This window comes from Pyrgilauda ruficollis, unplaced genomic scaffold (genome assembly GCF_017590135.1).
Source record: "Pyrgilauda ruficollis isolate IOZ18807 unplaced genomic scaffold, ASM1759013v1 scaffold12, whole genome shotgun sequence".
In the NCBI taxonomy this organism is placed as follows: domain Eukaryota; kingdom Metazoa; phylum Chordata; class Aves; order Passeriformes; family Passeridae; genus Pyrgilauda; species Pyrgilauda ruficollis.
Window position 1 is genome coordinate 18,824,388 of NW_024510321.1, and position 27,011 is coordinate 18,851,398.

General features: G+C 38.5%; 1 protein-coding gene across 1 annotated transcript in view; it reads left to right on the forward strand.

Annotated features, from left to right (window-relative positions):
• ITGA8 (integrin subunit alpha 8) overlaps nt 1-24,569 on the forward strand; it is a 109,681-nt gene extending 85,112 nt beyond the window's left edge. Inside the window, exons 28-30 of the mRNA XM_041490079.1 lie at nt 11,233-11,334; nt 20,180-20,302; nt 21,545-24,569. Of these exons, the coding sequence (XP_041346013.1) occupies nt 11,233-11,334; nt 20,180-20,302; nt 21,545-21,631 (312 nt within the window). The 3' untranslated portion in view covers nt 21,632-24,569. The remainder of the gene's footprint in view (nt 1-11,232; nt 11,335-20,179; nt 20,303-21,544) is intronic.
• The last annotated feature ends 2,442 nt before the right edge of the window (nt 24,570-27,011 follow it).

The following is a 27,011-nucleotide window of genomic DNA, read 5'->3' on the forward strand; positions in this document are numbered from 1 at the left end:
CATTGGTCTGTTTTTGTGTGCAAGACTATGGCAGTGGTTACTTGAAAGGATGACTTGAAAGGCTTTTCTACCTATCTGACAGGAGGCCAGGTCACATTCTGTGTTTCTTCTTCTCCAAAAGCTGTTATAGGACCACTATGACCAAAGAGCACTTAAGTTCTGTCCTCCCTATCTGGCCTTGCTTGAAGAATAGAGATTTCTGTCTCACTCAGCAACAAAAGTCATCCTTTCAGATACTAAGTGAACTAATTCCTGATTTGTCAGTGCGTTTTCTTTCTATGAACAAATTTGCATATCCTTTCTTCAGTTCCATTAACACAAATAAAATGCTTTTAAGAGGAAGCATATTTTAAAAATGTTAGCTATGTCTAGATGCTCTAGACTGGATATACCTCATTTAGGTTTGCTGAGTGCGTCATCTGCTAGTGCAAAACAAAGGCAAGGTCTGGTTCAAATTTAAGCCCAAAAACATGACAGCTTGGATATCTTTTTGTCCTTTCAAATCTGGGAATTGGGATGGACATTGTTTGGTGCAAGCTTTTGCAAAGGACAGAAAGCACCAGTATGTAAGCATCTCTACAGCTATAGAAGACACGCATCTATTAGGAAATGGAATGGGAAGTCGATTCCAGTTTTTTCCAATTCCATTAAGAGATGGCTGGACAAGCTCACACAGACAAGCTCCCTGTTAAGTTCAAGTAAGAACTTCACTGCACTGGTTCTCTGTTCCTAACACACACAGAGAGAGGCAGAGAGTCAGAGATATTACCCTTGGCTGGAACAGTGTGTGACAATTTTGAGCACTGCAGTGGGCAAGCAATAACACAGAGGATCTTCATCATTTTCTTCACCAAGCAAAAGATAAAGCTCCCTTAGCTACCTTCCTTACTGGGAACTGAGCCTGATGTATTCCAGATCCAGTCAAGTCTTTCTCCTCATCATTCTGCTGGTGAAATACAGTTAACCCTGTAAGGGCCAAAAAGAAGGTCTCATGAAAAAATCCTATGCACAGATCTTTAGATGAAATTTCTAGGCTATTTACAGCTATTTCAGTAGAAATTAGCCTCATTAGGATTTTCCTAAGTCTAGTTTAGAATATATGAAGAAATATCTGTAAGATATTAAAGTTAAACAAAATTAATGAGAAACAGTTTCTCTGAGTTTTTGGCTGTGACAGAAGATGTGTAGCAATTGAAACAAACTAGCTACAGAAGACACAAAATCTCCTTTTTTTTGGATAACTCTTAGTAAAAACAATCTTTTTCTGGGATTTAACCTTAGTTGTACTGACTTAGGTTCAGAACAAGTATAACTGCATGAAATTCAGTGGCATGTTTAGTGCAAGAGCAGTGGAACTCGTTTTATGAAATTCTATGAAAGTTAGACGCTAAAGCTGGTTGCTATCTCTGTAGACAGTGACAAGACAGAAAGGTATCTTCAGAGGATGCGTTATCCAGCTGATTTGAAATATCTTCTCCCTGTCTGATCTGGATGGGGAGACAGGTCAAAGCTGGGCCTTGGGACATGGGTGTGTGCAAACACACCACGCAATGCCAGTGCTGCAGTCCCTTTAGCTCCTCCTTGCTCCTTAATAAATCCTGCTTGCTTTGCCTGCACCTCCATTCACTCAGTGAGCTCCAGGCAGAGATGGAATGTTACACCTGCTTGTGGGCAGGGACAAGGGTGAGCCATCCTGTAGATTTACTGGGTGGAAGGACCTCATGGGAAACACTCTTACCAGATTACTCCACTGGCCTTATGTACCCTTGCTATCAAAAAAGGCTTTTTACGGCCTGTGATTTTACCTTTTCCCTGTAAACATTTTTGTGTCCTTTGAATAGTAATTTGCAAGTCTTGTTAAGAATCAGAAAAACTCCACTCAAAGTAAAAGAATTTTTTCCTAAGTAGAAAAAGGTAGTTCCCAGAGAACTGTTGCATCCCCATTTATGTCTAATTAGCTGCCCGAATAACGTGATCCCTATTTCACATGCAACTTGGAGACAGTAAATAGGGTCCTAGGGTCTGGTTGTCTTCCTTCCACTCATCTCAAAACAGTTCCCTTTTTCACAGCCCCTTTTAAAATTAAGAGTTACACAACCATCACCATAAAAGACTGTAGAACATAATTAGTTTCCTAAAAAGGGCACAATCTGTTCTTAGTAAGTCTGCAACCGTTGTCAACTGGGCTGAAATCTGCAGATCCAAACTGAGGATTAAAATGCAGTTAAAATAATCAGGATGAGATTATTGTGAATTAGGAAGGACTGTTCAAGGGCCAGACTGAACCCCACTGTCATGCTTTTGTAAAAAAACTTAGGGTAAAAGTCTCTAGAGAAGCATTGCAGTTCATGTAAAAGTTAATGTAAAAGTTTTCATGTGCCAAAGAAATCAGAATAATGGTGTCATACAGCATTCCTCAGCTGTGTTATAATCCAAATGAAGACATGATGATTTGCAGAAGAAATTGTTTGTGCTCATTAAAGCTGAGAACACAGTGTCATGATGTATTTTCTTCTTAAAGATATGCTAATGCAAACCTGAGAAAGATTTTATTGGAAGTGATTAATGTATGCTAGGATGAAATAATTAATGTTTTTCATTGAAGTTATATGGGCAAATGTGTATTTTGTTGCCACAAAAGACCTGTCATGTATTGAGTGACTCCTTCCTCTTCCACTTAGTTTAACTGACAACAGCTGACCCTTTTGTCTCTTGACAGTTGTAACCTGTAACCTTAAAACCCAAACTCCCATAACAAATAACAGTTAAATGACGTGCAGTGATTAGACACATTTGAACAAATAAAGCAGCCAAGATTTCCCAACCAGCCAACAAAGATAGAGACAGACATTGTGCAAAGGCCAAGAAGAATCGCATACTTTTTTGGAGTAACTTCAAAGTCTGGCTGTAAATATGAACTCTCTAGTAAAGCTGACTTTTGGATTCAGACTTGCTGATCAGGCAAATAATAGCCTGATTTGTTCAAAACAGAAACAACCTTACATGGTTATGTTACGTTGTGTTCTGATGGGGCTCCATTATGTCCCCATTTGTCTAATCATATTTCTGAGTCATCTGAGGGAGACCAAAGGAGATCTGGTCCAGTATTCTTTGCATGGATGGGTACTTTTTAATATAAGACTCAGAGCTGTCTAGTAAAACATCTGTTTTGAAAATGCATTTCTAAGTGATGAGTCTGTATAATGTCTGATTTGTAACAAGCTTCAGGCTCCAAGCTCTTTGGAACTTATAACATTGTGAGATATGAAACTCAGCTCATTCTTAGCTACTGTTTCATCCTGTACTGAAAATTTCTTATAATGATAGAAATCTCCTTTTGGGAGAGCTAGGGGAGGCAGTAATGTACAAAACCACAGAAGGTGTGTAAGGTTCCCAAGAAGTTTGAAATTTATTGTACTTTCTTTTAATGTTACTGAATATAATTGCATTGTTTCTCTCTTGAATTTTTGACAGCTCCAGATATGTGAATTTGGCACTCCTGATCGCATGAACTTTAATAGTTAGAAGGGGAAAAAAATCTAATTTTAATCAGAAAAAGTTGAAAAGCAAGAGAAGCACTGCGTTTTGGTGCTCTCTTGGTACCCAAAGTCATATTTTGGCTTCTCTGTTAAGTACTCATTATTTCAATGTTTCCGAATGTACACTGATCCTGTTTCCTTTTAGATGACTAAAAATGGAAATATATGCTTGGCATTAATGGTGATATGTGCTGCAGCACTCTTAACTTCCTAATGCCAGATTGGTATCCAAAACCTGAAACTAAATACCTAGGCCCCCGTTCAGCATGTGGAGAAAATGAGATACCTCAGACAAAGTGACTTGCATTAGCCATCAGGTTGGTGCATGAGGGCTATTCTTTATCAGGATGATAGGTACCCAAATCAGGATTTATCAGGAATATGTCCACCCTCTCTGAAAAAAGAATCCAAAAATTGTTTAGAAGGCACCTATAGAATTAAATGAAACACTTGAAAAGGACTTGGTTTATCCCATATTAATTGCCAGAAGCAAGAACTGGCAGTCCAGTGATTAGAGAATTCAGGACTGGAAGACAAAAATTCAATTCAAACTCAGCTTGAGAGGCCCCATATCCCTGCTTTATAAAACAATGGTGTTCCCTTCTGCTGAAGCTGCACCAAGGATATAAAAAGAAATTCAGAGCTCTGGAAGGGTATAGGAAATGAGGAGGACCATGATGTAATACCTTGTTTGTTTGGACCATCAACTACAAGTTCTCCCAGTCCTGGCATCCACCTTTGCCTTCATTGCCTGAAACCTTGAGCTGTCACCACTGTTGGAGTGCATGTCCTAATTTTGTTCAGAATCTCCATATTTTATTACTGGTGAGCTCAGAGCCTCTTTAGAAGTTCTCTAGGCCAGGTAATGCTTTTTTGGTAAGGATTCTGTTCAGCTACACAAAAGCCATTAGAGGAAGAATGCAGATAGTCTGTGCAGTGGGGCCACATAGTCTGCAGCACATGTGTGCTGGCAGAGGCTTGGAGCTCAGAACAGAGGTGAACCAGTGGAGGTGATGTGAGACAGGTGAGAGATCTTCTTATACAAGGTCCTTTATTTGTTCACTTTTCTTCCTCTCATCTTTACTATGGGAACAATTGTTCAATCCGTAAGTGGAATATGACCCCAAGGAACAATAATTTCTATCCTCAGCATCCTCCAGCCCAGAACCTCTTTCTGTGTCCAGTGGAAGACATCTCAGTCAAGGGAAGATTGCTTAATATTTTCAAAGCATAATTCTGCAGCCAACCTAAATTCCCTGTGTGTGAATGGAAGTGGTGAAATAGAAAAATTACTGAGAGAGACATCTTGTGCCCTTATTCATTTCCATATAAAAGCCATATATGGAAGTTTACGTAGATTATTTTAATCCAGACTGAGAATTAAAAGCCAAAAAATTTATGCCCTGCCGTTCAAGGCACATATAATAACAAAAGGAGGAAGTCATTAACAACATTTTCAGTTGCATAAAAACACTGTTGTTGTTTGAAAAAAACAAAATAAGTAAAACCCAAAACTTTGGTTGAGGCCAAAAATACCTGATTTGATTGTTCATGTGGAATAAAGGCTAGAAAGAAAGAGACATTTGCATGAGGCTGAACTAACTGGAGATCTTTTGGGTATGGGCTAGTTTTGTTTCCATTCATTTTTATTTAAAATATTATCAGTGTTAACAAGAGCAGAACATGAGACTCTTCCTAAATGTGCTACAGTATAGGTAATGTTAAGTATATGAAGCAATAAACATCTTAGATTGATAACCATGAAGTAATGAACATCTTAGATTGATAACCATTATAATCTTTATATTGAAATCTTTTGGAATCACAACAAAATAGCTGCCTCCATTATAACTCAAAATAGGCTGTCAAAAGGAATATAAAAAATACAATATGTGAAGTGTATGAATATAATGATAAATAGAAGGATGTGTTGATTTCAGAGTATTTTCTTTGGTTACAGCTGTGTTTGGGTGGAAATAGTCTCTTGCTGCAAATAGCACAAATACATTTTACCATGTGTACAAAGTCACATGTACATTTTTAAACAAATTATTAAGAAGAAATAGTTGTCTGAGCTCTACTCTCTACTCTCTTGGTGGCAGTTCAGGTTTTGGGAGGTATTGGTCAAAGAAAGCAAGCTAATGAATTCCTAAAGCATGTATTTAAAAGGTATTGCTTACCCTCCTGTCTTTAAAGTGTGTCAGACTCCAGCAGATACAAAGAGAAATAAATTTTAATCAAGCAGTGCCAGTATTGTTGTAACTGAACTCCATGTGAAAAAGTCATAAGTTCTTGGGATGAAAATACCACCACAGCATGCAGCTTACCATAGGGGAAGTATGTTCATTTCAGCTAGATAGACTTCACTGGGCTACATCTAAGCAGAAATAAATAATAAAAAAAAAGGATTTCCAAGAGCCTGAACAATTCTCCATAGAGGCAATGGAGCAGAGTCATTCTGGGGACTCTCTCCAGTAGCCAAACTCTTCAAACTTGCAGAACAGCAATGATCTGCCAGTCTTTAAGCTGCTAAAGATTCCTCCTACCCTGTGTCTAGCTCCCTGGGATCCAGATTTGTCCCTGCATTTCAGTGTGCTGTCTGACCAGGATGCCCACATGCCTTAGAGATGCTTTCAGGGGGTCAGTAGGTCTGTGCTTGAGCTTCCTGCAGAAAGCACCAGCATCCCACTGGAGCATGGTGAACTCTCTTCCAAATTGTCAAAGATTTTCTATCACTTCTCACATTATTTTGGTCTCAATTGTATGTAGGAAAACACTGCACTGAATATTTATTGGGAACTCTTTCCTTCATTTATGGCTGCTTCTTTGTCTTGCAACTTTTAAAGAAAACAAAGGCTTCAATTCAAAAATCTATTTGTGAAACAAAAGCATGGAGAGAGAGAAGCTTTAATAAGTACATCATCAGGATCTGCCACCCAGCCAACACAGGGAATGGCCATGTTTTGCCTGCTTCCCAGAATATTGCAAACTACTGTCTCAGCAATGAGCACAGGATCAGGTTCTGCTTGTTCTAACACAAGGGGAACCACAAAAGACCAGTGTAGTTAAGGCTGGGCTCTCTACTCTTGATCATTAAGCACTGACACAAATACCAGATTCTTTCTTCTCCTTCCTCTGAGCCATGACTAAGTCCTCAGCTTGAATTTCAAACCACAAGTCCTGCAGCTTCCAGTAAATACTGAATATTTAAACATATGCTATTAAAATGATATGGTAAGGAAATGCTGTTTCTTACAATTGGCTTGAAAATTATAAAAAGGCTGTAGGAAAGACAGCAGCTTATATCTCAAAAGTGTTAGTACAAGTAAGAATCCTGTTTGCAACCAATGCTGACCACAGTCATTGTTTACAAGTCCTCTGCCACAAACACATAATTCTGTAAATGCAGGAACTCTCTGTAAAAGACTCTCTGGTCTTTTACAGTCTCCATTCCAGCGTTTCCAGGAGCTAATCAAGGGTTGAGACGAGTTGATAGCTGTGGTCACAACCCAAGCTTATTAACCCAAGCCAAGCATTAATCCACAGGAAGTACCCTCCTGTGATGTTCTTGTTGCTGATACAAGCTGAAAATGAAATAAGCCATGTATAGTAGGTGAAAGGCTTTATTTTTCCATTACTGCTGTTTCCTTTATAGGAGGTTCAACAGAGTTAATGCCTTTACTGTACCTTAGCCAATCCAGCTGAATGTCTAATGTCTACTTCTTCAATAATATAACATATTCTGCTCTCTCCATTACAGATTACATTTATAAATCATATAATCTTATCCAGAATCCTGCTTGATATGAATTGCTTAGGATTGAAAATATAAGGCTTTTTTCAGGCTTTTTTTCTGAATGCACAGTCACAGAAACATGCTGAGATTTTGTGTGAGGAGGAATCTAGTGCTGAAGAATAAAATATGAAGAATGTATTGTCTGGAAATGGAAAATAATTAATGTGATAAGGAGAAGTTATTTTTTCTGAATATCACCTCATAGATGATCAGCACCATGAATGTGTATAAAACTACTTATTTACCAAGCCTAATTTTTCAGTTCAAACACTATTGATAGAAATAGATAAATATTGATAGTTCCCTTTCATTTGATGCTGTCTGTGTTAAGCAGCTGATTTGACTATGCCTGTGTAGTTGTTTGAGACAGATTTTTTAGTATTGCTCTTTCCTAGCATAGGCCCCAAGGAGAGGTTGAATTTTCTGATAATAAGCATTCAGCTGCTCTCAATATTTTAAAAGAACAAAATTATGGCATAGCCAAATTAGTTCCAGAAGGCAATAAATGTGCTGGCTTTTTATCACCCTCACATATTTACAGAGAAAATTAGTTTTTTAAAAGGAGGCTGAATGGACAAGGCAAATACCAGAACTACCAACCCTGGAGCTCAGGAGAGCACCCTCTACAGGGATCTGTTTGGAAGAAGTCCATGGGAGATTATCTTGAAAAAAAAAGAGAAGTCCAGAAGAACTACTGATTCTCCAGGATCATCATCCTTTAAGCTCAAGAACTGTCCATTCTGACAAGTGGAGTTTTGCCATCTTGGTACAACTCAGACATACAAAGATGGTGATAGGTTAAAGGTCGGACTCAATCATCTTGGAGGGCTTTTCCAATCTTTATGATTCTATTATTCTGTGAAACATAAAAGAGGTGGAAGCAGAGTCAGTTGACCCAGGCAAGGGGTTGGATAAGGAATGTAGGGGGTGTCTGAGAATGCAAGGACAGAGATGGGAAAGAAGAAGCCCACCAGCACCTAAGCCTAGCAAGGGATTTAAAGGGCATTAAGGAGGCTTCTAAAAGGATATCAGCAGCCAAAAGAAGACTAAGGAAAATATGGGTCTTCTGCTGAATGGGACATAGAAAATGGGCTGAGTTACCCAAGGCCTCCCTCCATCACTTTTGTCTTTATGGGGAAAATCTGCATACAGTAAACCAAGGTCTCTGCAACCAGATAGGAAACTTGCAGCTATCAACCTTTATCTTCAGCAGAGAGATATAAGGATAGGGGAACATTTAAACAAATTGGACATACAAAAGTCAAAAAAACCTGATGGAATACACATAGAAGTCCTGAGGGAGGGGCAATGAGAATGTGAGGCCTTTCTCAGTTATCTTTGAAAGTTCATGGTGACTGGGGAGAGTTCCTGAAAACTGCAGGAAGGCAAATGGTAATGCCTGTCTTCAAGGAGGATTCAAAGGACTATAGGTCAGTCAGCATTATTTCAATACTTGAGAAGAGAAAGTGATGAAGAAAAAAAACATGGAAGCCATTTGCAAACATCTCAATAACAGGAAGATGACTGGAAGCTGTCAGGATGGATTTATAAAAGGGATATCATGTTTGCCGACCTGATAGCCTGATAATTTGCAGATGGTGAAATGGAGGAGTGGTTGATACACCAGTTGTTTGTGCTGCCCTTCAGAGGAACCTCAACAGGCTGGAGAAGTGAGTTGGCAGGAATTTCATTAAGTATGATAAAGAGAAATGCAAAGTGCTGTACCACAAGAGGAATAATCCTATGTACTGGTGGAACCAACCAGCTGGAAGGCAGTGTTCTAGCAAAGGATCTTGGAGTCCTGTGGGATGCAAAGTTGAACATGAGTCCATTGTGTGTGCCCTCACAGAAAAGAAAGCCAACAACCTCTTGGGCTGCATTAGGAGGAGCATTGCCAGCAGGCCAAGGGAATTGATGCTTTCTCTGTACTGAGCACTGATAAAACAGATCTGGAGTTCAGTCCTGGGCTCCCTGACGCAAGTGAGTTGTGGATATACTGGAACAAGTCCAGCTAAAAGCCACAATGATGATTAAGGGCTTGGAGCATTCGATATACCAGGAGAGGCTGAGAGAGATGGGAATGTTCAGTCTGGAGAAGAGAAAGCTCAGGAGGGATCTCATCAGCATGTGTGAACATCTGACTGGTGGGAGTAAAGCACATTTCTGAAAATCAAGGAACAGAGATGAAGCACAACTTGAAATACAGGAAATTCCATTTAAACATTTTTATTTGGAGGGTAGTAAAAAACTGGAATAGGTTGTTTCTTGGGATTGTGGAGTTTCCTTTCTTGGAGATATTCAAACGTTAACTGGACATGGTCATGAGCATACTGCTCTAGTTGATTCTACTGTGCCTGTGCTTGGAGGAAACAAACTCCAAATATGCTCTCCAACCACAGCAGTTCTGTGAAAACTTTGATTTGAGCCATGGCCATTCAAATTTATCCACTCTGGCTCCCAGGCATATATTATGCTTATTTCAGGTCATTTTCACAAACAAACCTTTCTCCATCAGTGAAGGAAAGAAACAGTCCAAATTATTAAAGGGTATTTTTAACTCAGTCTTTGCTCAACAGAACAGCTGAAAGAGGAAAAGCAGTTCTTTGGGAGGGTTTATGTTTTTGATTCAGCAGGAAGCTACAGGGAAAAACTGTGGAAAATATGTTGAACAAGCACACAGGAACCAAATCTTGTCAGTGGAGGAGAACTCCTAAATGTGTGAGAAATAGAAGGAATGAGAAGGTTTTGCAGAAGGAAGTGACAACGGTGTTCCAAATATGCTGGACTGAAAAAGCTGGTGACAAAAGGAAAGACTGCTTTACTTACAAGGCTCTGTCTTTCTGTAAATCATCAGCCATATATTGTGTTGAAATCTGATCATCATATTTCAGAAAAGATTAAGACCGGTAGCAAAAATAGGATAATAATAATAATAATAATAATCATAATCATAATATTAGTATTACTATTAAGAATATGACAGTCATAACTCCTAGCCCTCTGAATTCCATTGACCATATTAGCACTTAACAAGCTAATGCTTCTCAGAGAATATTGAAACACTTTCAAAAAAGATCCATATCACTACCCCAGATTTACATGGGAAGGGATATACAAGATGAGTTGCATGTACCATCACCCAGAAAATCAGTTGCACATTTTGTCTGCACATCTTTAGGTTTGTTGAAATGCTGAATAACAGCTATACAAATATTTTACTAGGTGACCAGTTGAACAATGGCTACTGTACATTGATACGACTTAGTAAACAAACAAGGCGAGTAGGATTTTTGAGCTCTATTGCAACAGGAAATCAATCACGTTCTAAGTGTAGCTTGGTCTAGGTGACTGCCTTGCAGAGGAGTTGGACTAGCTGATCTCCAGAGGGCCCTTCCAACCCAAACTATTCTGTGATTCTGTGTAAGTGAAGTTTAAAGATGGTTGTTCCTTCTATTGTTTGGTGGGAAGGCACAGCCATTTCTTTGATGTTATCAGGAAGCTCTACCAGCCTGGTCTCAACATAGGCCTGTAAATGTTCTCAATATACCCATGCTGGTTGTTGGGCTTGTTCAGCAGAGTGAGGGTTTAAAACATAGGCACTCCATAAACTTCACCCATGCTTTTAACTCATCAGTTTCAGAGAGAAATATGAGAAACAACTGTATGTATCTTTCTGCATGTCTAACCCTTCTTCCCCATTTTGAACATGTGGCCTTTGTATTGGAGCTTTATGCTGTATTTATCTCATGGACACATACAGGTCTCAATTCCTGCACTCTTCACCAAAAGAAACCATCTTTGACATATGAAATCAGTGCTCTGGAGTTTTTTTATCTTTCATAATGCTTTTAAATATAAACATGGGGTTTAATAACTTCTTTTTTTCTATCATTTCAGAGAAAGAATGATCTCTACAGTCTTTCTTCCAATGTTTCCTTTGAAGTTAAGAGCATGCCATATAAAGTGCAACCAGCAAAGCTCCCTGAGGGAAGCATAGCAGTAAGTAACTGAAAATTATATCTTTGTGTGAAGCACATGTATTTGGTCACTCTGATCACAGCTGTGAAAGTTCTCATAGATGAAAATATCGAGATTGGTCTTTCCTGTGTTCCTAGTGTAAATTCCTGAAGTAATACCTAAAGGAAATCACTTCATTGCTTTCTGTGGAAGTTGATGATACATGATTCTTATTACATTTTAAAACAATTTCTTGCTGAATTAATGTGCAGACTGCTTTATTGCAATTCAGATGGATTTTTCACCCAAAAGAAAACAGAACTGTGAAAGCAAGTATTTAGTTACTTTGTTTGGGGTAAAAAAAATCTGGAGGAAATTTTTTTTGCAAAATCTAGAATCGTGTTTCTGTCAGGTTTAGAGAGCTCACTCTTCTCCCAGACAGCAATTCTCTCACACAAGCTTGTGTACTGTCTACAGCGACTTCTCTCTATCTGTATTAAGCTTCTTTGATACCCTGATTTTCAGGAAGGTCTGTATGCCTTTCTAGGATTGCCACCTCACAGCACATCAAGTGCAAAGATACAAATTTACTTGGTAATCCTTACAGAAATGATAGATAGATAGATAGATAGATAGATAGATAGATAGATAGATAGATGCTAAAGTACTTGCCTTATTTGCAGACCGAGATTTGTATAGCTCTGGAGTACTATATGAAACATTAACTTTGAAGGCATAGATTTCATTTAATTGTTTGCTGGTTCCAAATGATTGGGTTTGGGGAGTACTTTAAAGTGATTTGTTTCTTGTGGTGTCTATTACCATGGTTAAAATTCCCTGTATTTTGTCATTACTGATAAAGATAAGTAAAATATGAGGGCAAAAATTGATTCTAGTATAAGAGTAATCTGAAGTTTTAAGGCTGAATGTTCTCATCTTTATAAATATTCATCAGTTACAGTCCTTCTTTTAAAAAGTAAGCTCAGTTCAAACTTTGCCGAGTTGAATTGTGGTGGAAATACATCATATCAGTCAGTTGAGATGCAGTAGTAGGGACAGAATACTTTCTTACTTAGAAAACCAACAGAATAGTACACTATAGAGCTTACTTTGAGTATATTTTAGAGGATACAGGCTTTAAAGTTTTGTTTTGTACATGCACAGATTGAATGTTTGATTGATACTCGCTCTGGGAAGACACAAGGTAAAATCTTGGTTCTGTGTGCACAGTGACTCTACCCTCCATCATCAGCAGAACCATGATTTCACTAGAGAGGATTGGTGCTTAATGCAGTATTCATCCAGAAAGGTTCAAAGGCACCAAGCTGACAGATATACTCAGGCTCTTTTTATTTTCTTGCAGCATGTGTTCCATACCAGAAACACATGTGTAGAATTCTGTTGATAGTGGGGCCTTCATCTGGACTGGAGTGCTTTACCCCAGGTGATAGCCTGCTGTTCTCAACAAGTGTCAGATGATCTACCAAATGATCAGATAAGCATTTCATTCTCTTACTCCAGCCAGTATAAAGCTTGTTATTTGCAGCAGATGATTTACAGCAAAATGCCTGTAATGGCAACTGTAAAATGTTGAAAAATGATAACGCTTTTATGTCGTTTCATATCTGGACATGGCAGTGGATGCTTGCCAGCTCTACAGCTTGATGTGTTATATGCATCAGTTCTTTGATGTTCCACTTGCAAGAAGAAATATTTCCTTGAAGTTGGGCAAAGCTTAATATTTTTGCTCCTTCTGAAAAAGATCACTAGTTGTGTTTTAAAAGCTTCCAAAGATTTATTTAAAGGTTTATGATTTTCCTTCAGACAATGAAAGGGTAGAAGTGGAAGAAATATTTAAATATTTTTAAAATAAATTTTCAAAAGTATATATCTAATAATCAGCTAGCACTTTAAAGTTTATATAAAGAAGAAAATATATTTTAAAGAATAAAGCATATGTCCTTCATTTAATTCATATGGGGCTGGATTCCCATTAGGCAGGCTGATACTTACTTTTAGTTTTAATGGCATGAATAATCCCATAACACATCAATAACCTACAGAGCCATGTAGTCCTAATTGTTGCTCGAAGGACTTTATCATCATGGAATATAAATAGGTCTTGAACACATGGATCTTGAAGACAGGGTCATGATAAAAAGGTGTGTGAAACATTAGGCAAATGTAAGAAAATCTGGATCCTCAGTAGTAAAACATTAGAATGAAAATGCATCAAACAGAAAATTAGCATGGAGCTTAAACCAGAATCCACGGACATCTATAATAGTATTTCCATTAATTTTGATAGTCTTAGAATTGCAACCATATATAACTGGTTGAATTTCCTTGTGAACAGCTATTTCATTCAAGAGACAATGTTCATTTTTTTGCTACAAGTATTATTGTGGCAAATAATACTGTCTTACTTGGTGAATTTCACGTGCAACATGAAAGTACTTTTTATTGCAAAAAGTGCAAAGTTAGAATAAGCAGAAATTTGCTTTACTTTAATTTATGATTCTTGAGCCAGTTTGGGAGTTGAATAAAATATGGTTGCTTTTCTTAAACGTTTGATAGGATTTTCACTGTGGATGCCTTTAGTCTAAACTGTTTGACCAGTGTCCTCCAGTGAGTAACATTGGTTTCAGACTAAGGCCTATAACTTTTTTTAATTATTATATGTTGGTAGCACTTTAAACAAGCTTATATTCCTCATTAAATATATTTGCATAAAAATTTGTAATGTGTTATCATAAATGTGACTTCAAGCTCAAGGGAGCTTTTACATTCTATTTTGAGCATTTTTGAGAACATATAAGAACATCATGCTGTAATGGTTGGATGGGGACATGTAGGAGTACAAAAGAATTTCTGTTTCTCAGACTCTGTAAAGAAAATTTCTGAAGACTAAAGGAAGGTCGTCATGGGCAGCAAAATCAGTAGCACTAGAATAATAATTAATTTAGTTGCTGTTTCCTAAAGTAGCAGAATAAATTATGGAAAAGTTATTTTTATTTTTTGGAGTGTGTCTTTTAAAGAATCAGGGGAAAAAATAACTTTGTGAGAATCCCACTGGCATGCACTGAATTCTGACCACAGATGCTGGAAGTTTGCACCAGTCAAACCTAACTCCCATCTATACACAAGGAAGTGTCAGTGAAACAGCAGATTACTTCATGTGCTTCTCTCTGCTTTGTGCTCCCTTCCAGAGGAATCAAAGACTATTTTGAAGACACACTAACACCAAAATCAGAAGCAAAATCCCAACTGGATGAAGTACAGTGGCAAAAGCCCTAATAATTATTTTATATACTTACAGTGAGCTTAACTATGGCACATTTTTTAAAAGGCACATTTTAAAAGCCTTCTGGGGCAGAAGAACACTTTCATAAGCAACAAATGACTTTCATGGAACCACAAGAGGGGTTACAAAGTTAAGACTGTCTGACAGCATCTGTGCTAAGACCAGTGTGGATTTTATTTCCAATAGCAAACAAAGGCTCTGTCATAACTCCTGGGTTGACTTCACCCTCATCTTAGTGCCTGAGGCAGATGGCATTCTCTGGCACCCTCTGGATACCAAAGGTGTGAGATGTTCAGCAGTGTCAGAAGTCAAATGGCTCCTCTCAAGTCTTTTGGGATGTGCTTTGTGCTTCTCTGTCAAGTGAACAAGCACTTTGTTTTCAGTGTTCAGCATAAAGTCTTGTCCTGAACAGAGAGGAAAGCTAACACACATCTAAAGTACTGTGTCAACATGCAACACTTGTGTAAAAAATCCACTTGATATTGGCCACCTCAGATGGAAACATTCCCTGGCTCTGATCCTGGAGTACTAAACCTACCACATGGAGAAGAACAGAAATCCAAGCTGAAAATACAAACTTGTTTTAAAACAAAATCACATGTAAAACTGTTGTGCACAGCATGGGGTGAAGAAGCAACAGTCCTCTGTAAAAATGGTGAAACAAGGCAGACAAAACTGAAGGAATGTTTTGTTTCTGTCTTCCCCTCCAGCTTCTGCCTCAACTCTGTGGGTGTTCAGGACTTGCAGGGTCAAACTGTTCATGAGGAATTGCATTAGTAGCCTTGCAAGGCTTTGTGTAGAGTATAAAGGGGGACAGCCCAGGGGCATTATATCCACTGGTAAGGCACACAGGCAGGAGTGAGACTGATGCCTACATATAATCCCCTGCTCAGGAAACAAATCTCAAGTACTTAGCACAACTATCCCCTTGCTTTTAAAACCTAAGACCAAGAGGAATTCATGGGAAAAGGGTGTGGGTTCGACAGGATGGTTTCAAGATTTTAGCAGGCAAATATTTCATTAGCATTGGCTGCACTCAGGCTAAAAGAGAAGGGAATTGTGCCAGCTTTGCAGCAGTGTCTGCTTGATATAGGATAGACCTAATTTCTGCTGCCTGTTTTGCTCATTGCTGATAATCTAAGGATTATGAACATGATACCCTGCTCTTCTATAAGATTACAGTTTCTTGTTTATGTTTCAACATTTGTCAAGCTCCAGCTGAGCTACTGAAATGAAACCACAAGTTGCACTTGATGGTCTGTAAAGGCAGAATGACAGAAGGAGGAAGGGAGAAATGATTCTGATTTCTCCCTGATTCAGGCAGCACAAGCAAGGCTGAGTGCTGCTACACCATTCATAATTGTTTAGCATCCTCAGAAAAATCCACATGTCCTTTTCTGCATCCATGCTGAGAGGCGCTCTGTAGATATCAGAATAAGAGCTAGCTAGTGTTACTGTTTTCATAGCCTAAGAGGAAAGAAAACACAGCACACAAATACAGCAAATCTCTAGAAGTGGCACATAAAAGAAGGCATGGAAAGGCAACATGTCTACTTGTAGTTGCATACACTACTGTCAGCTTTATCCAAAACCTAATGAAATCTACCATCCCTAATGTTCTAATGGTTCCACTGATTTCAGGAGGATCTCAAACATGCTTTGAAGTCTGGATTGACCCTACCTAATTCTGAACAATGAATTGGCACACAGTAAGAGTCTAGTTGTTGCTCTGCTCCTGTGTATCATATGCTGCCCTATGAGCTATTCAGACCCAAACACCACACAGCAGCTTACTTCACCCCTGTCTCAGTACCTGCTGAAGTAGTTACCTTAGATTGGGTTAAACTGGACTTGGTGCCCAAGGAACCAGCTGTGGTTCAGTCAAATACTATCTGAAAAAATGTGTAAACCAAAATTTCTTCCTACATGAAGTACTTGCCCCCTCAGACAATTTCTATATTCAGATGTACAATTTCAGTAGACTGTTGTCCTGGTTTAGGAATGGTACTCCCCAGTTTAGTTCTCCCACTGTGACTCTCTAAACCATGCACTGCTTGCTTGCTTCCTCTGCTTTCCCGTCCGTCTCACGCTGCAACAGGATGGAAATAAGAATTGAAGGTAGAAAACATAAAGATCACGAGTTGAGATAAGAACAATTTACAGGAAACAGCAACGAGATAAGAAAATTAACAATAACAATGACAATACTAATGACAGAGGGTACAAGAAAGGAAAGAAGACAGGCAAGCTCCCTAACAATATACAGCTCCCTCTGCCAGGCTTACTCTACTGGGAGGAACTTCAGAAGAGACTCCCTTTCCCTGCCTCAGGTAATAATGTGAGCTGTTATAGAGTAACCTCATGGTCATGCCCCCTCCAGGCTACTCCAAAAATTAACCCTTTCCTGCGCAAACCCCAGATGACTATCCATCTATCAAGCCATCCGTTCCTAGCCAGCAGCTTGTCAGAATCTTTTTGTTCTGTTTTACTGATGTTCTACAATCCACTCTAAAGCAGCACTGCTGGCTCCCTTTCCCTCTTGTATTTATCTCAGTCGCATTATGCCACCTAGGAATTTGGCTGAAGCTATCGGTAGCAGAAATGGCAAAATAAAACCTTTGCATGTAAATGGGTCTTCCCTGTGGTTTGGTCTTGCTGTAAAATGGAGTCAGTCATTTCATTAAACTTGAGACAACAGAAAGCACTGCTTGCCTTTTAGTTTTTCTGCTGTTTTACAAATAATTTTTAAGATGGTTTTGGTAAGTAGTCTTTCACATTAGTGCTCCAGATTCACAGCAACATGCTCAGGTAAGTGATAGTGTTACGAATAAAAATTGTAGTGAAGCTCAAATTTTAGATGATGAAGATATGCAATCCGTATGTTGACAGTATCAGGTCCTTTCCAAACAATAATTAAAATTTGTAACTTCATGTATGTCGTACCTCAGTTTGCCAACATAGGAAGTGCACATTGTGAATGAGTTGGAGTTTTCTGAGTCAGTCCATTTTTACTGTCTTGGGGCCCATGAATTTTCATCAGCACTTCCCAACTCTTGTGCTGTATGTGATCAGACTTGCTTCAGAGCAGCATTCATGATTTTCTAGCTGTAGAATGGAGATGCTTTCTTCCTGGGACAGCTGAGCCCATTGTTTTCTACAGGCTTCAAGCAGCCCCTTGTAACTGCATCCTTTCTGTTTTCCCTGGTCAGTTAACTTTTTACTTTAATTCATCTTTTTCCTTAATTGGCTTTTCTTGGGAAGAATCTCTGCAGACAGTTCAGATGACCCTTCTCTCATTTTCTCTGCCCTTGCATTTTAATGCCACTCTGAGACAAAAGCAGAGCCATTCAAGAGCATTTTATCCTTACTAAATGAGCTCTGCTCTAGCTGAATCTAATGATGCAGAGCGCCTATGAAATTTTGCAGTAGTTAAGAAGAAACCCAAAGAGGAGGCTGGCAAAGGGAATGGTAATCCTGCAAAGGCATGGTTGATCACTGGATGAGACCACCAGAATATCTTTTGGGACATAAGGATGACATTTCATGGGTTGTTTTATTAATGCTGTTTTCCTTAAAACAATTCTTTCTTGCTTTAAATATGCTCTCATATTTATTCTTTGTAGATGTTATCTTTTTGAAATATAGTAGACTTTTGACTATTTAGAGCTGCTCCAAAGCTGTATATTAGCTGTGTTTGTTAGATCAGTGATGGTATGACTAGCACTGCAGGTACTTCATCTTCAGAGCCAATGTTAAAGTGCAAACACCAGGACTGGGCAGTGTCTTGGAATTTTCTGTGTAATCCTCAGTGTAAGCTTTGGTAAAAAGCAAGTGGTTTCCTACAGAGAAAGTTTGTCCCTACATTTTGTTTCCTGGTGAGGGATACTATAAAAAATACGTGCATCAGTAGAGCTCACCAGACTGCCATCTCTGTAAGTGCTGTGTCAGAGTAAGGAGCAGCTGCACAGATGAAGTAAGTGAAAATTACTATTCATAAATGTATTCTAGTTAAGCCTGACCTTAGCTGGAAGACAGATCTACTGGTGTTTTCGGAAGGAAAAGTCTATGAAAGAATGCTGATCACAAGAAAAATTGAGAGAAGAAAGGACTAGATGTTGCAGAAAGGATTAAGTGATGAAATTTGCCATCTTCAAGGACAGAAATGAGAGGTATGGGAACAGAAACAGTTTTGAGCTGAACTACAGAGTTGTGCCCATTCTTAAAAGTTAGACTGCTGTTATGAACAATGTACAAATTAGAAATTAGTATTTTGTTAAATTCCTAGTGCATCAATCACTAAGGTAATAGAGGAAAAGAAACCATAGAAAGAAAATTTACGATGAGTGCAGCTTAAGGACTGGACCATAGCCAAGAAACTTATTAAAAAGAGTAAATTTCCTAGCTGTACCTTTAGTACAGAAGAGGACTATCATTTGAGAGTTTCTTTCTTCAGTTGCTTTGCAAACTGATTTCATCATGCCATAAAGCAAATAACTTCCTGTCTGTCACGTACTTGTCCTAAGGGAGACTAAGAGTAGGCGAGAGAGGTGTAAGAGAAAACCCCAGAGAGAAATCACTTCCTAGGCTAACAAGAAAGAGAAAAGTTTGAGAAAATAAACTAAGACTGAAGGAATATAATTGTGTTGAAAGAGCTAAGGAAAGCTCAAACTCATTCCTTCCCACTTGGGAGTAGCAGGGACTGAGCAAATATTTAGTGAGACTGAGGAGCCTTCCAGCAGAGCCTGAGAGCATATAATACATTTTATACAAGGTATGGAAAAGAGAGTATGGAGGAGAGTGTGGATGTCCTCAGAAGGAGAAATACGAAAGGTTATTACTACTCTTTGTCCACGTGAAGGTCTAAAGGGAGAAGTTTCTCAAGTCAGTTAAAACCTTTGATAACTGATGTTAACCTCTGCTGCTTTGTAGAACCTCAGACAATGAGAGAGCGTGTTTCGCGCTTGTTTCCCGTTTAGGTAATAGTCTGTGTGCTTGGCTTCTTTTAAAGAAGATAACATCATACTGTGTGTTAGGCTTTATCACAAGGACAATACACTCTGCTTGAGTTTCATTTTTGGACTGCTTAGCTGAAATGCAAATCATCGGAAAAAATGTATACTGGTATGTCAGCAAAAATTAAAATTAGAAAAATGTTGCTGGTATCTACTGTGGTTTGAATGAAGAGTTTGGGCCAAAGTCAACCATTGTTTGGAAGTAATTCAGTGCAGTTCAGTGTACTGGCCTAAGCTGTCCCAGCATGTGAGCAGAACTTTGTTCCTTGAATATTCGTGAAGCATCTGCACAGAAGGGGATTTTTTTGCCACTCTGTATTATGGGAAAATTATTTGTATGTCTGATATGACAAGACTTTTATATATGTGTGAATTCCATTTCTAGTAATTATCATGAACAAGTGGAAAGGAAATTACAATAAATCAAGTCAACATGGGAAAATTTCAGTCAATGTGTATTTCTAATCTACAAAATGCTGTTGAAATCAATGCTTCTAACATCTGTATTCTACTGTCAGTCTTGCTTTACTTGCTTCATTTTTGTTCATTAAATGTATTCCTTTCATTGCAGATAAGAACATCTGTCATTTGGTCCACCCCAAATGTCTCCTTTGAGATCCCTTTATGGGTTATAATACTAGCCATACTTCTTGGACTACTAGTACTAGCTCTGCTGACCCTAGCTTTATGGAAGGTATGTTCCGTTATTCCTGTTACTGTTGCCTTAAAAAAAACCCCAAAAATACTGAAAGATTCTAACAGATAAAAAGAGAGGCTAGAATTTTGTGATCTTTAACAGTTTGGAGCAAAAGCAACAGTGCATGTGTCTTTTTTGTTTTGGCATTTCTGCCATGCTAGTGTCATTGACCTTTATGCAAGGAACTTGTTTTCAAAGTCCTCCTTTATTAGTGAATCCTGGTTACAAATGGGCATACAGAGTTTGGCTCTGTTTCCCAAGACCTATGATGCTCTATTTCAGAATGTTTAGGTTCAAAAAGAAGTTATTCTAACTTTGTTTTCTCTGAATAATTCAGGAATTTCCAGTTTTTGTCAGCATGGAACAACACTCCCAATTCTGAGAATTATTTTTTAGGTTTCCTTTTATATTAATATATAATATATTATGGTTTTTAAAGTTTTCTATTTTTCTATTGGTTGTTACACTTCTTTCACAAGTTTTAAGACAAATTATTGGAAACTGCTATATTACAAGGAGCCAGTGTAGTTTTTGTCCATCCTCTCAGTTCACATTAAAAATGAGATTGAAGTAATTCCATACATTATGATATGGTTCATCTGTCTTCAGCTGCCTAAAGGTTATGGTTAGGTGTACAGCCTATGCTGACTTCCCAACTTCACCTGGTTAGGTAGCAGCAGCAAAAAGTTATGTCTAAACATGCAAGGAGGAGAGAAATTACCTTTTTGTGGTACTTTCCTTTAACCACTTTTGAACTTTCAACCTTTCAACTAAAAGAGTGAATGTTAGGCAGTTTAAGTAAGGCGGGAAGAACTCATCTTTAGTGATCTTTAGACTAGGTCACAACACTGTCCTGTGGACATTTCCCAACATATATTACACTTCTCATATGATTACTGCTTGTCAGTCTAAACCTCTTTTCTAAATGAGTGCATTGCTGAACTGAGAGGAGCAGATTTCTCACTAGCATCAGTTCATACCAGCATTCAGGCCAACTTTACATCTCCTGCAAAGACATCCTTCATATAATTTGGATTTTTAAAGGTATGTTTTGGAACTCAATGACTTGCATCTAAAACTTTCATAGGGAATGATTTGGAGAGAAATAAAATGTCTTTACAGTCTGTCAGCCTGCCATACATCATGCCCAACATTTCAGGTTGAACAGTCAAGCTGCAGCTGAGTCTTCCTGTGGTTGTCTTACCAAGACATCTTTGTTTCTGTTGATTTTTTCTGCAGTGTGGCTTCTTTGACAGAGCTAGACCTCCTCAAGATGACATGGCTGACAGGCAACAGCTGACAAATAACAAGACTACTGATGCATAAAGGAAGAGAGTGACAGTTCAAGTCAGAATCCTGCCTGAGAGACTATAAACACGACAAGGATTAAATTAAAGACTCCTTCCAAGCAGTCTTATTTCGTACCTGCAAGTGACATGGTGTCAATCAGATCTATGCAATGTTCTGAGAACATGCCACATGATGGGCATCCTTGCCAAAGAAAGTAACTTATCATTGCCTTATAAACATATTTTCCACTGAACAGAATGTTTATCCCATATTCCAGTCAGTCTACGTTTCAGCAGATGCTTCTGAGCACGTGTGGTATACTGAGATGCTTCCAGAACAAGCCAAAGTCTCTCAAGGAGAGAATGCCTTCATTGCTGTATTGTCTAGAAGATGAAGCAGGACAAACCTTCTGAATGCTACTGTATCATGCAGAGTACCTTTGAAACCTCCCTAAGAACTTCTATGAAACTGTGGCTCAGGGAGACAGGCAATATATCAGTACTGTGAAAGTACTTCTGAAACACAAAGGTAATCTATAAATACCTTTATAGATGGGGCACAATTATTTATTTTTACACCTTTTTGTAATAAGTATCTGATATAATCATCAACATAGATTTTGAGAGAAGGAAAAAATAATACAAATCATGTACTTACTTTGCATGTAAATAGAAGAGTAAACACATTGTACACCCAGAGCACAACCTCCTTGGCTATGAGGTGTTTTGCAAAGCAGAAGATTTATGGAACACTTTACAAGATGAGACTTGTGATAAGCAAGTACATGTTGTATCTTTCAGCCCAGAGCTGGCAGTATCACACCCAGGTAACTCAATCCATGCACGGTATAGAGTAGGGATGAGTTACCCTGTCCTTGCTTTGCTGATGGCTGGCAGCTGTACACTGACACAGGATACAGACATTTCTGAAACACTGTTTTAAATTTTCATGGCCACACTGGTGATATTGAAAAGGCTTGGGGGGGTTTGGGGCTGGGGCAAAATTTCTTGGCCTTTGCCCTGTTACTTTGTTGAAATCCCCTCTTGGAATGGAACAGCTATTGCCATAATTTTTCACCTAAAGAAATCTTTGCCTTTTTCATTTTTCAATCTACGAGCTGGCAGCATCTTAAAAGTAATGCTTTTGGCAAAGTTTAGGACTTGATAAAATTATTTTTAAAGTCTCGCAGGAAAGGGTGACAGGATTTGTATTTATGCAGAAAAATAGGATGCCAGCCAGCCAAGCATGAACAAAAAGAAAGAAAGTGATTTTGAGGCACAGAGTATAAAATATATACTTAGTATTTATTATTATTTTTTCTGGGTTTAGGATTCCAAAGAAGGGATGTTTCATTCTTTCCCTTCTATCAGCAAATGTTCTTTATCTCAGCAGGGGCTCTAAGCCCTGATCTGTGCAAATTTTTATGTGAAAGCTTGAGTCTTTCAGTGCTGCCTGTGAGTGTGAAATTAGCAATATTGTGTAAACTTCATAAGGGATTGTTCATTTTATGGAACATACACACCACTTGCCTTCTCCTGAGTTCCTCTCCAATCCATCTCAGCTTCTCAACTGGTAAATGACCTCATCCATTCTGCCACTTTTTGGCTCCTTTTAAACAACTGGCCTTCTGCTTCCTAATACTTCAAGATAGTAGTTATGACACATTGTCAGTTCTGCCAGTCTGACATGAGATTTTACACTTTTATCGTTTCTTGTATGCAGAGTAACCTGGGAAATCCAAGCAGGAGCTGTGTTGCATCTTCATATCAAAGACAAATTTGCAAGAAGACCTTTATGGAGTCTTTAGCTTATCAGATGCAGTGTGCCCACAAGACTTAGGGAGAGAAGCAGACATGTGCCTCTGAACACAGATGTGAAGCCCCTGAGTGCTTCACACAAACGAGCACCTCTGTTTCCTAGGGATGGGGAGGCCTGACAACTTCCCAGTCCCTCAGAAAACCATTAACAGACTCCTTCCCCCAGATGGCTTTGAGCCAATCTCTTGTAGATTCGAAACATCAGCTGATAAATTCCATCACAAAGCAAGCCCATCCCTATTTGCACACCTCTGTATCCCATACATTCCAGGCAAAATCATCCTTCCATGAAGAAAAAAAAGTGAGCTTCCAGCTTTTGTAAATATTTAATTGTTTTGTGTAGCAGCTTCAGAAATAATATCAGCAGCTCATTATAATCATGTCATCTGCACAACTCTCATGAAATAGCACCATAAGGAGATACTGAACATAGGACTTCTGTATGTGCAATACTTTATATTACTTATATACCTGAAGCATGTTTACACTGGCATTTGTGGTTGTTTTTTAAACTTTTGAATATACTGATAACAATTTCAATAAAAGAAAAAAGGAATGGGGGGAAAAAAGTAAAACAAACACCGTGCTGTTCAGTATTTCTTGCAATGTGTTTTCAATCCTCTGTTGCTCTGAGGATGGGACTAGGTGACCTAATAAGTTCTTTGCAGTTGTAACTTCTACAGTTCACTTTTGAGAAATTACTCTCCGTTTTAATGATGGGCAAAACATGTTCAGATACTAAATTTAAACAAAAAAAGAACTTCAGTGACTGTTGGGTCTGGCTGGAATCCATTGGCTGCAGCTGTGTAATGTCACTGGAAACCAAATTAGAGGCACATGATCTGACAAACAGTTACTTTGAGCAATACTTTGTTTTATATTTCTACATCCTTGTAGATTAAACTTCCCCCCTGGAAATGTCTGGAGTTTTGTGTTGTCAAGGACTGTAGTCTATTCCCAGCATTTGTGGATAGTTTTGGCTGCAAATTGCAAACAGCTTTGTGAAGATTTCTGGGTTTCAGTGCTTGCCAAGAGTGTTTATTCCCTGGGGAGATTGCATCCTGGATGTGGACACTTAGCAGGCAGTTGAAATAATCTTTCCCCCCAGTATATTAGTACTGTGCTACATGATAACCTCTGCCACATCCCTACATGACTGACCTTTTGTTGCAGTGATGTCAGCTTTGTAATGTTACTAAATGCAGCTTTCTGTAAAAGTAATTCATAATTCAGCCTTATTCTTTCCAATGTGAGCTGCTAATTGCAGAGAACATGGGAGGAGTCCAGAGAGCAGGAAAAACAGAAGATTACTTTAAAAATTAGTCTATTAAAACTCTTTATTGCTATGACCACCACAGCAGTCTAGTAAACAGAGATACATTCATCTTTTATTTCACATGCTTCTTGTTGAATTTGAGAAAGGCTGTCCACTTATTTCATCCCTGCAGCAAACTATATCATATTTTCTGTTTCATGAACGTTTCAGAATTTCCATACCAGGGATCAGTATATTTGAATATGTTTTCCCTTACAGATTTAAAGATATGTAGCAAATACAGTTTTAATTTTACCACAGGTTAATTTTTTTCTTGTCACCATTCTGTAATTAATTTTGAGTTTTTCCTGTTTCTCACAGCTTTTACAGGATTCCCACATTAGCTCTTGAAAACAACACTGATTTTCTCTATGTTTCAGCTGTGAATTTTCCCTCCATTAGCATGAAGGATCTTCTGGTAGGCATAGCTTACATTAACTAAAAAACCTTTTGGGAATCAACAAAACACCTGGAAATACACAGGAGAAAGAAAGCCCCAGCCAGCCATGGCCTATGGCACTCCATTGCAGCAAGCCTTTTTTTAACGAAATACCAACTGACACACTGCCTTTAGGAATTGTTTATGAGTGAGTGTTTTATTTATGATTGTTGGCAAAGATCCATATTAAAATGTAGCATAATGGCAGTGCCTCTTAACAATAAAAAGTCTTGAATTCAGCTCGTGCAGGCACCATGATGTGACACAGCAGGAATGCTTTTAATATTGAGGAACTGCTCTTTTTTTGCCTGTGTGTTGTATTGGAGAGGCACTTAGCTATTCAAGATGCTACCCTACTGTACACAGTGACTTTTAGAAAAGAATGGAAGTAATTGTTCAACTTGCTTTTCAGATGGTTTCATTTGTTTTCAACATGTTATTCTACTTCATCAATGCACTATATTTCATTTGGTTGTATATTGTTCTTTGTTTCAGTGAGGGTTTGTAGAGCAGATTTCAGGAACTCTTTCCAAAACTGGACTGTATCAGACAGTATTACTTTTGCAGAAGCCACTCAGGATAACAGCAGCAGAGCAGAATTCAGGATACTGTGTGAAACGGTCAGTGCATTACAGGGGCTAGCTTACTTTTCAGGAGTTTACCCAAGTTCCTATTCAGAGTTGTATTAACAAAACTTCGACCTTACATTCTCCATTTCTCTTGTCAAGGAGGGCCAAGGTGTGCTCTGATTGTCATGGCTGTAAAAGCCAAACATCAAGCAATTCTCACAGCAAAGCTGGGGAGAGAAGGGCACGTTTTAAACTTGCACAAGACAAATGTATAGAACCAAACCAAGTGTAAGGCAAGAGCACAATGTGATGTTCTCCTGGTCATGAAGGTTAACATTTTCCCAGCTAAAGCACTCTGCCCATTTATCACAGACCTGCAACACCAGAAAAATAATCTCTGAAGTTGCAAAAAGTTTCAAAAAAGTTTCCATAGATTTCATATTCTTTCTGGAAATTTTACTTTATGAATTTATATGATAGTTCTTGGCTCTTCAGATAGCCTTACTGATTTTTTTTGTTGGTCTTTAATATCTTAATAGCATTTGAGAAAAGATGGGCCAGCATAGTAAGACCTGATAAAGAAAATAGATTTAAACAGTGAAGTCTCACAGGAGACCCAGGCTTATATCTGGGTTATTTTTTTTTCCATTTTAGGCTTGGAAGAGGCATCAGGAGATAGTTTAGATGGAGAGTGTTTTGGCTTTGTTGTAACAAATACTCCCATGCCAACTAATGTGAAAACCAAAACATTTTGTTTTAAAGAACCAGGTCTATCATGTTCTCCTCTGTGCCCTGTATATGAGAACAGGCACAGCATGGGTAACTGGCACCATTAAACCAGGGGTAGGAGACATGCACAATTTCACTCAGTACACCAAGAAGGAACTTTCTTGTGGAGAAGGACAAAAACTACATTTTCTCACTGCCTAAAATTAGGAAAGATTTGTTTTTCTTGAGAAGAACATGACCCCATGGGAGCCCTGCCCTTCAAGCACCATGGGTACAAGAATAAACACAAGGTAGCTGCACACAAGGGACTTGCTATCAAGCAGTTAAGGAGGCTGCAGGATACTACATTAAACAACTTAGAGAGGAGGAAGAAGCTCTGGAGGAGAAATCAACTCTTTAAGCACATAGATGTGATCAACTCTTTAAACACAGATCAGAAGCAACAAAAAGGATGAGTAAAATGGATGGACTGGAAATAAGGTTCAGCTACAGGAGATGAGAAGTTGTGGCCCCAGAATATAATGAGATTAATTATCTACACAGTGAT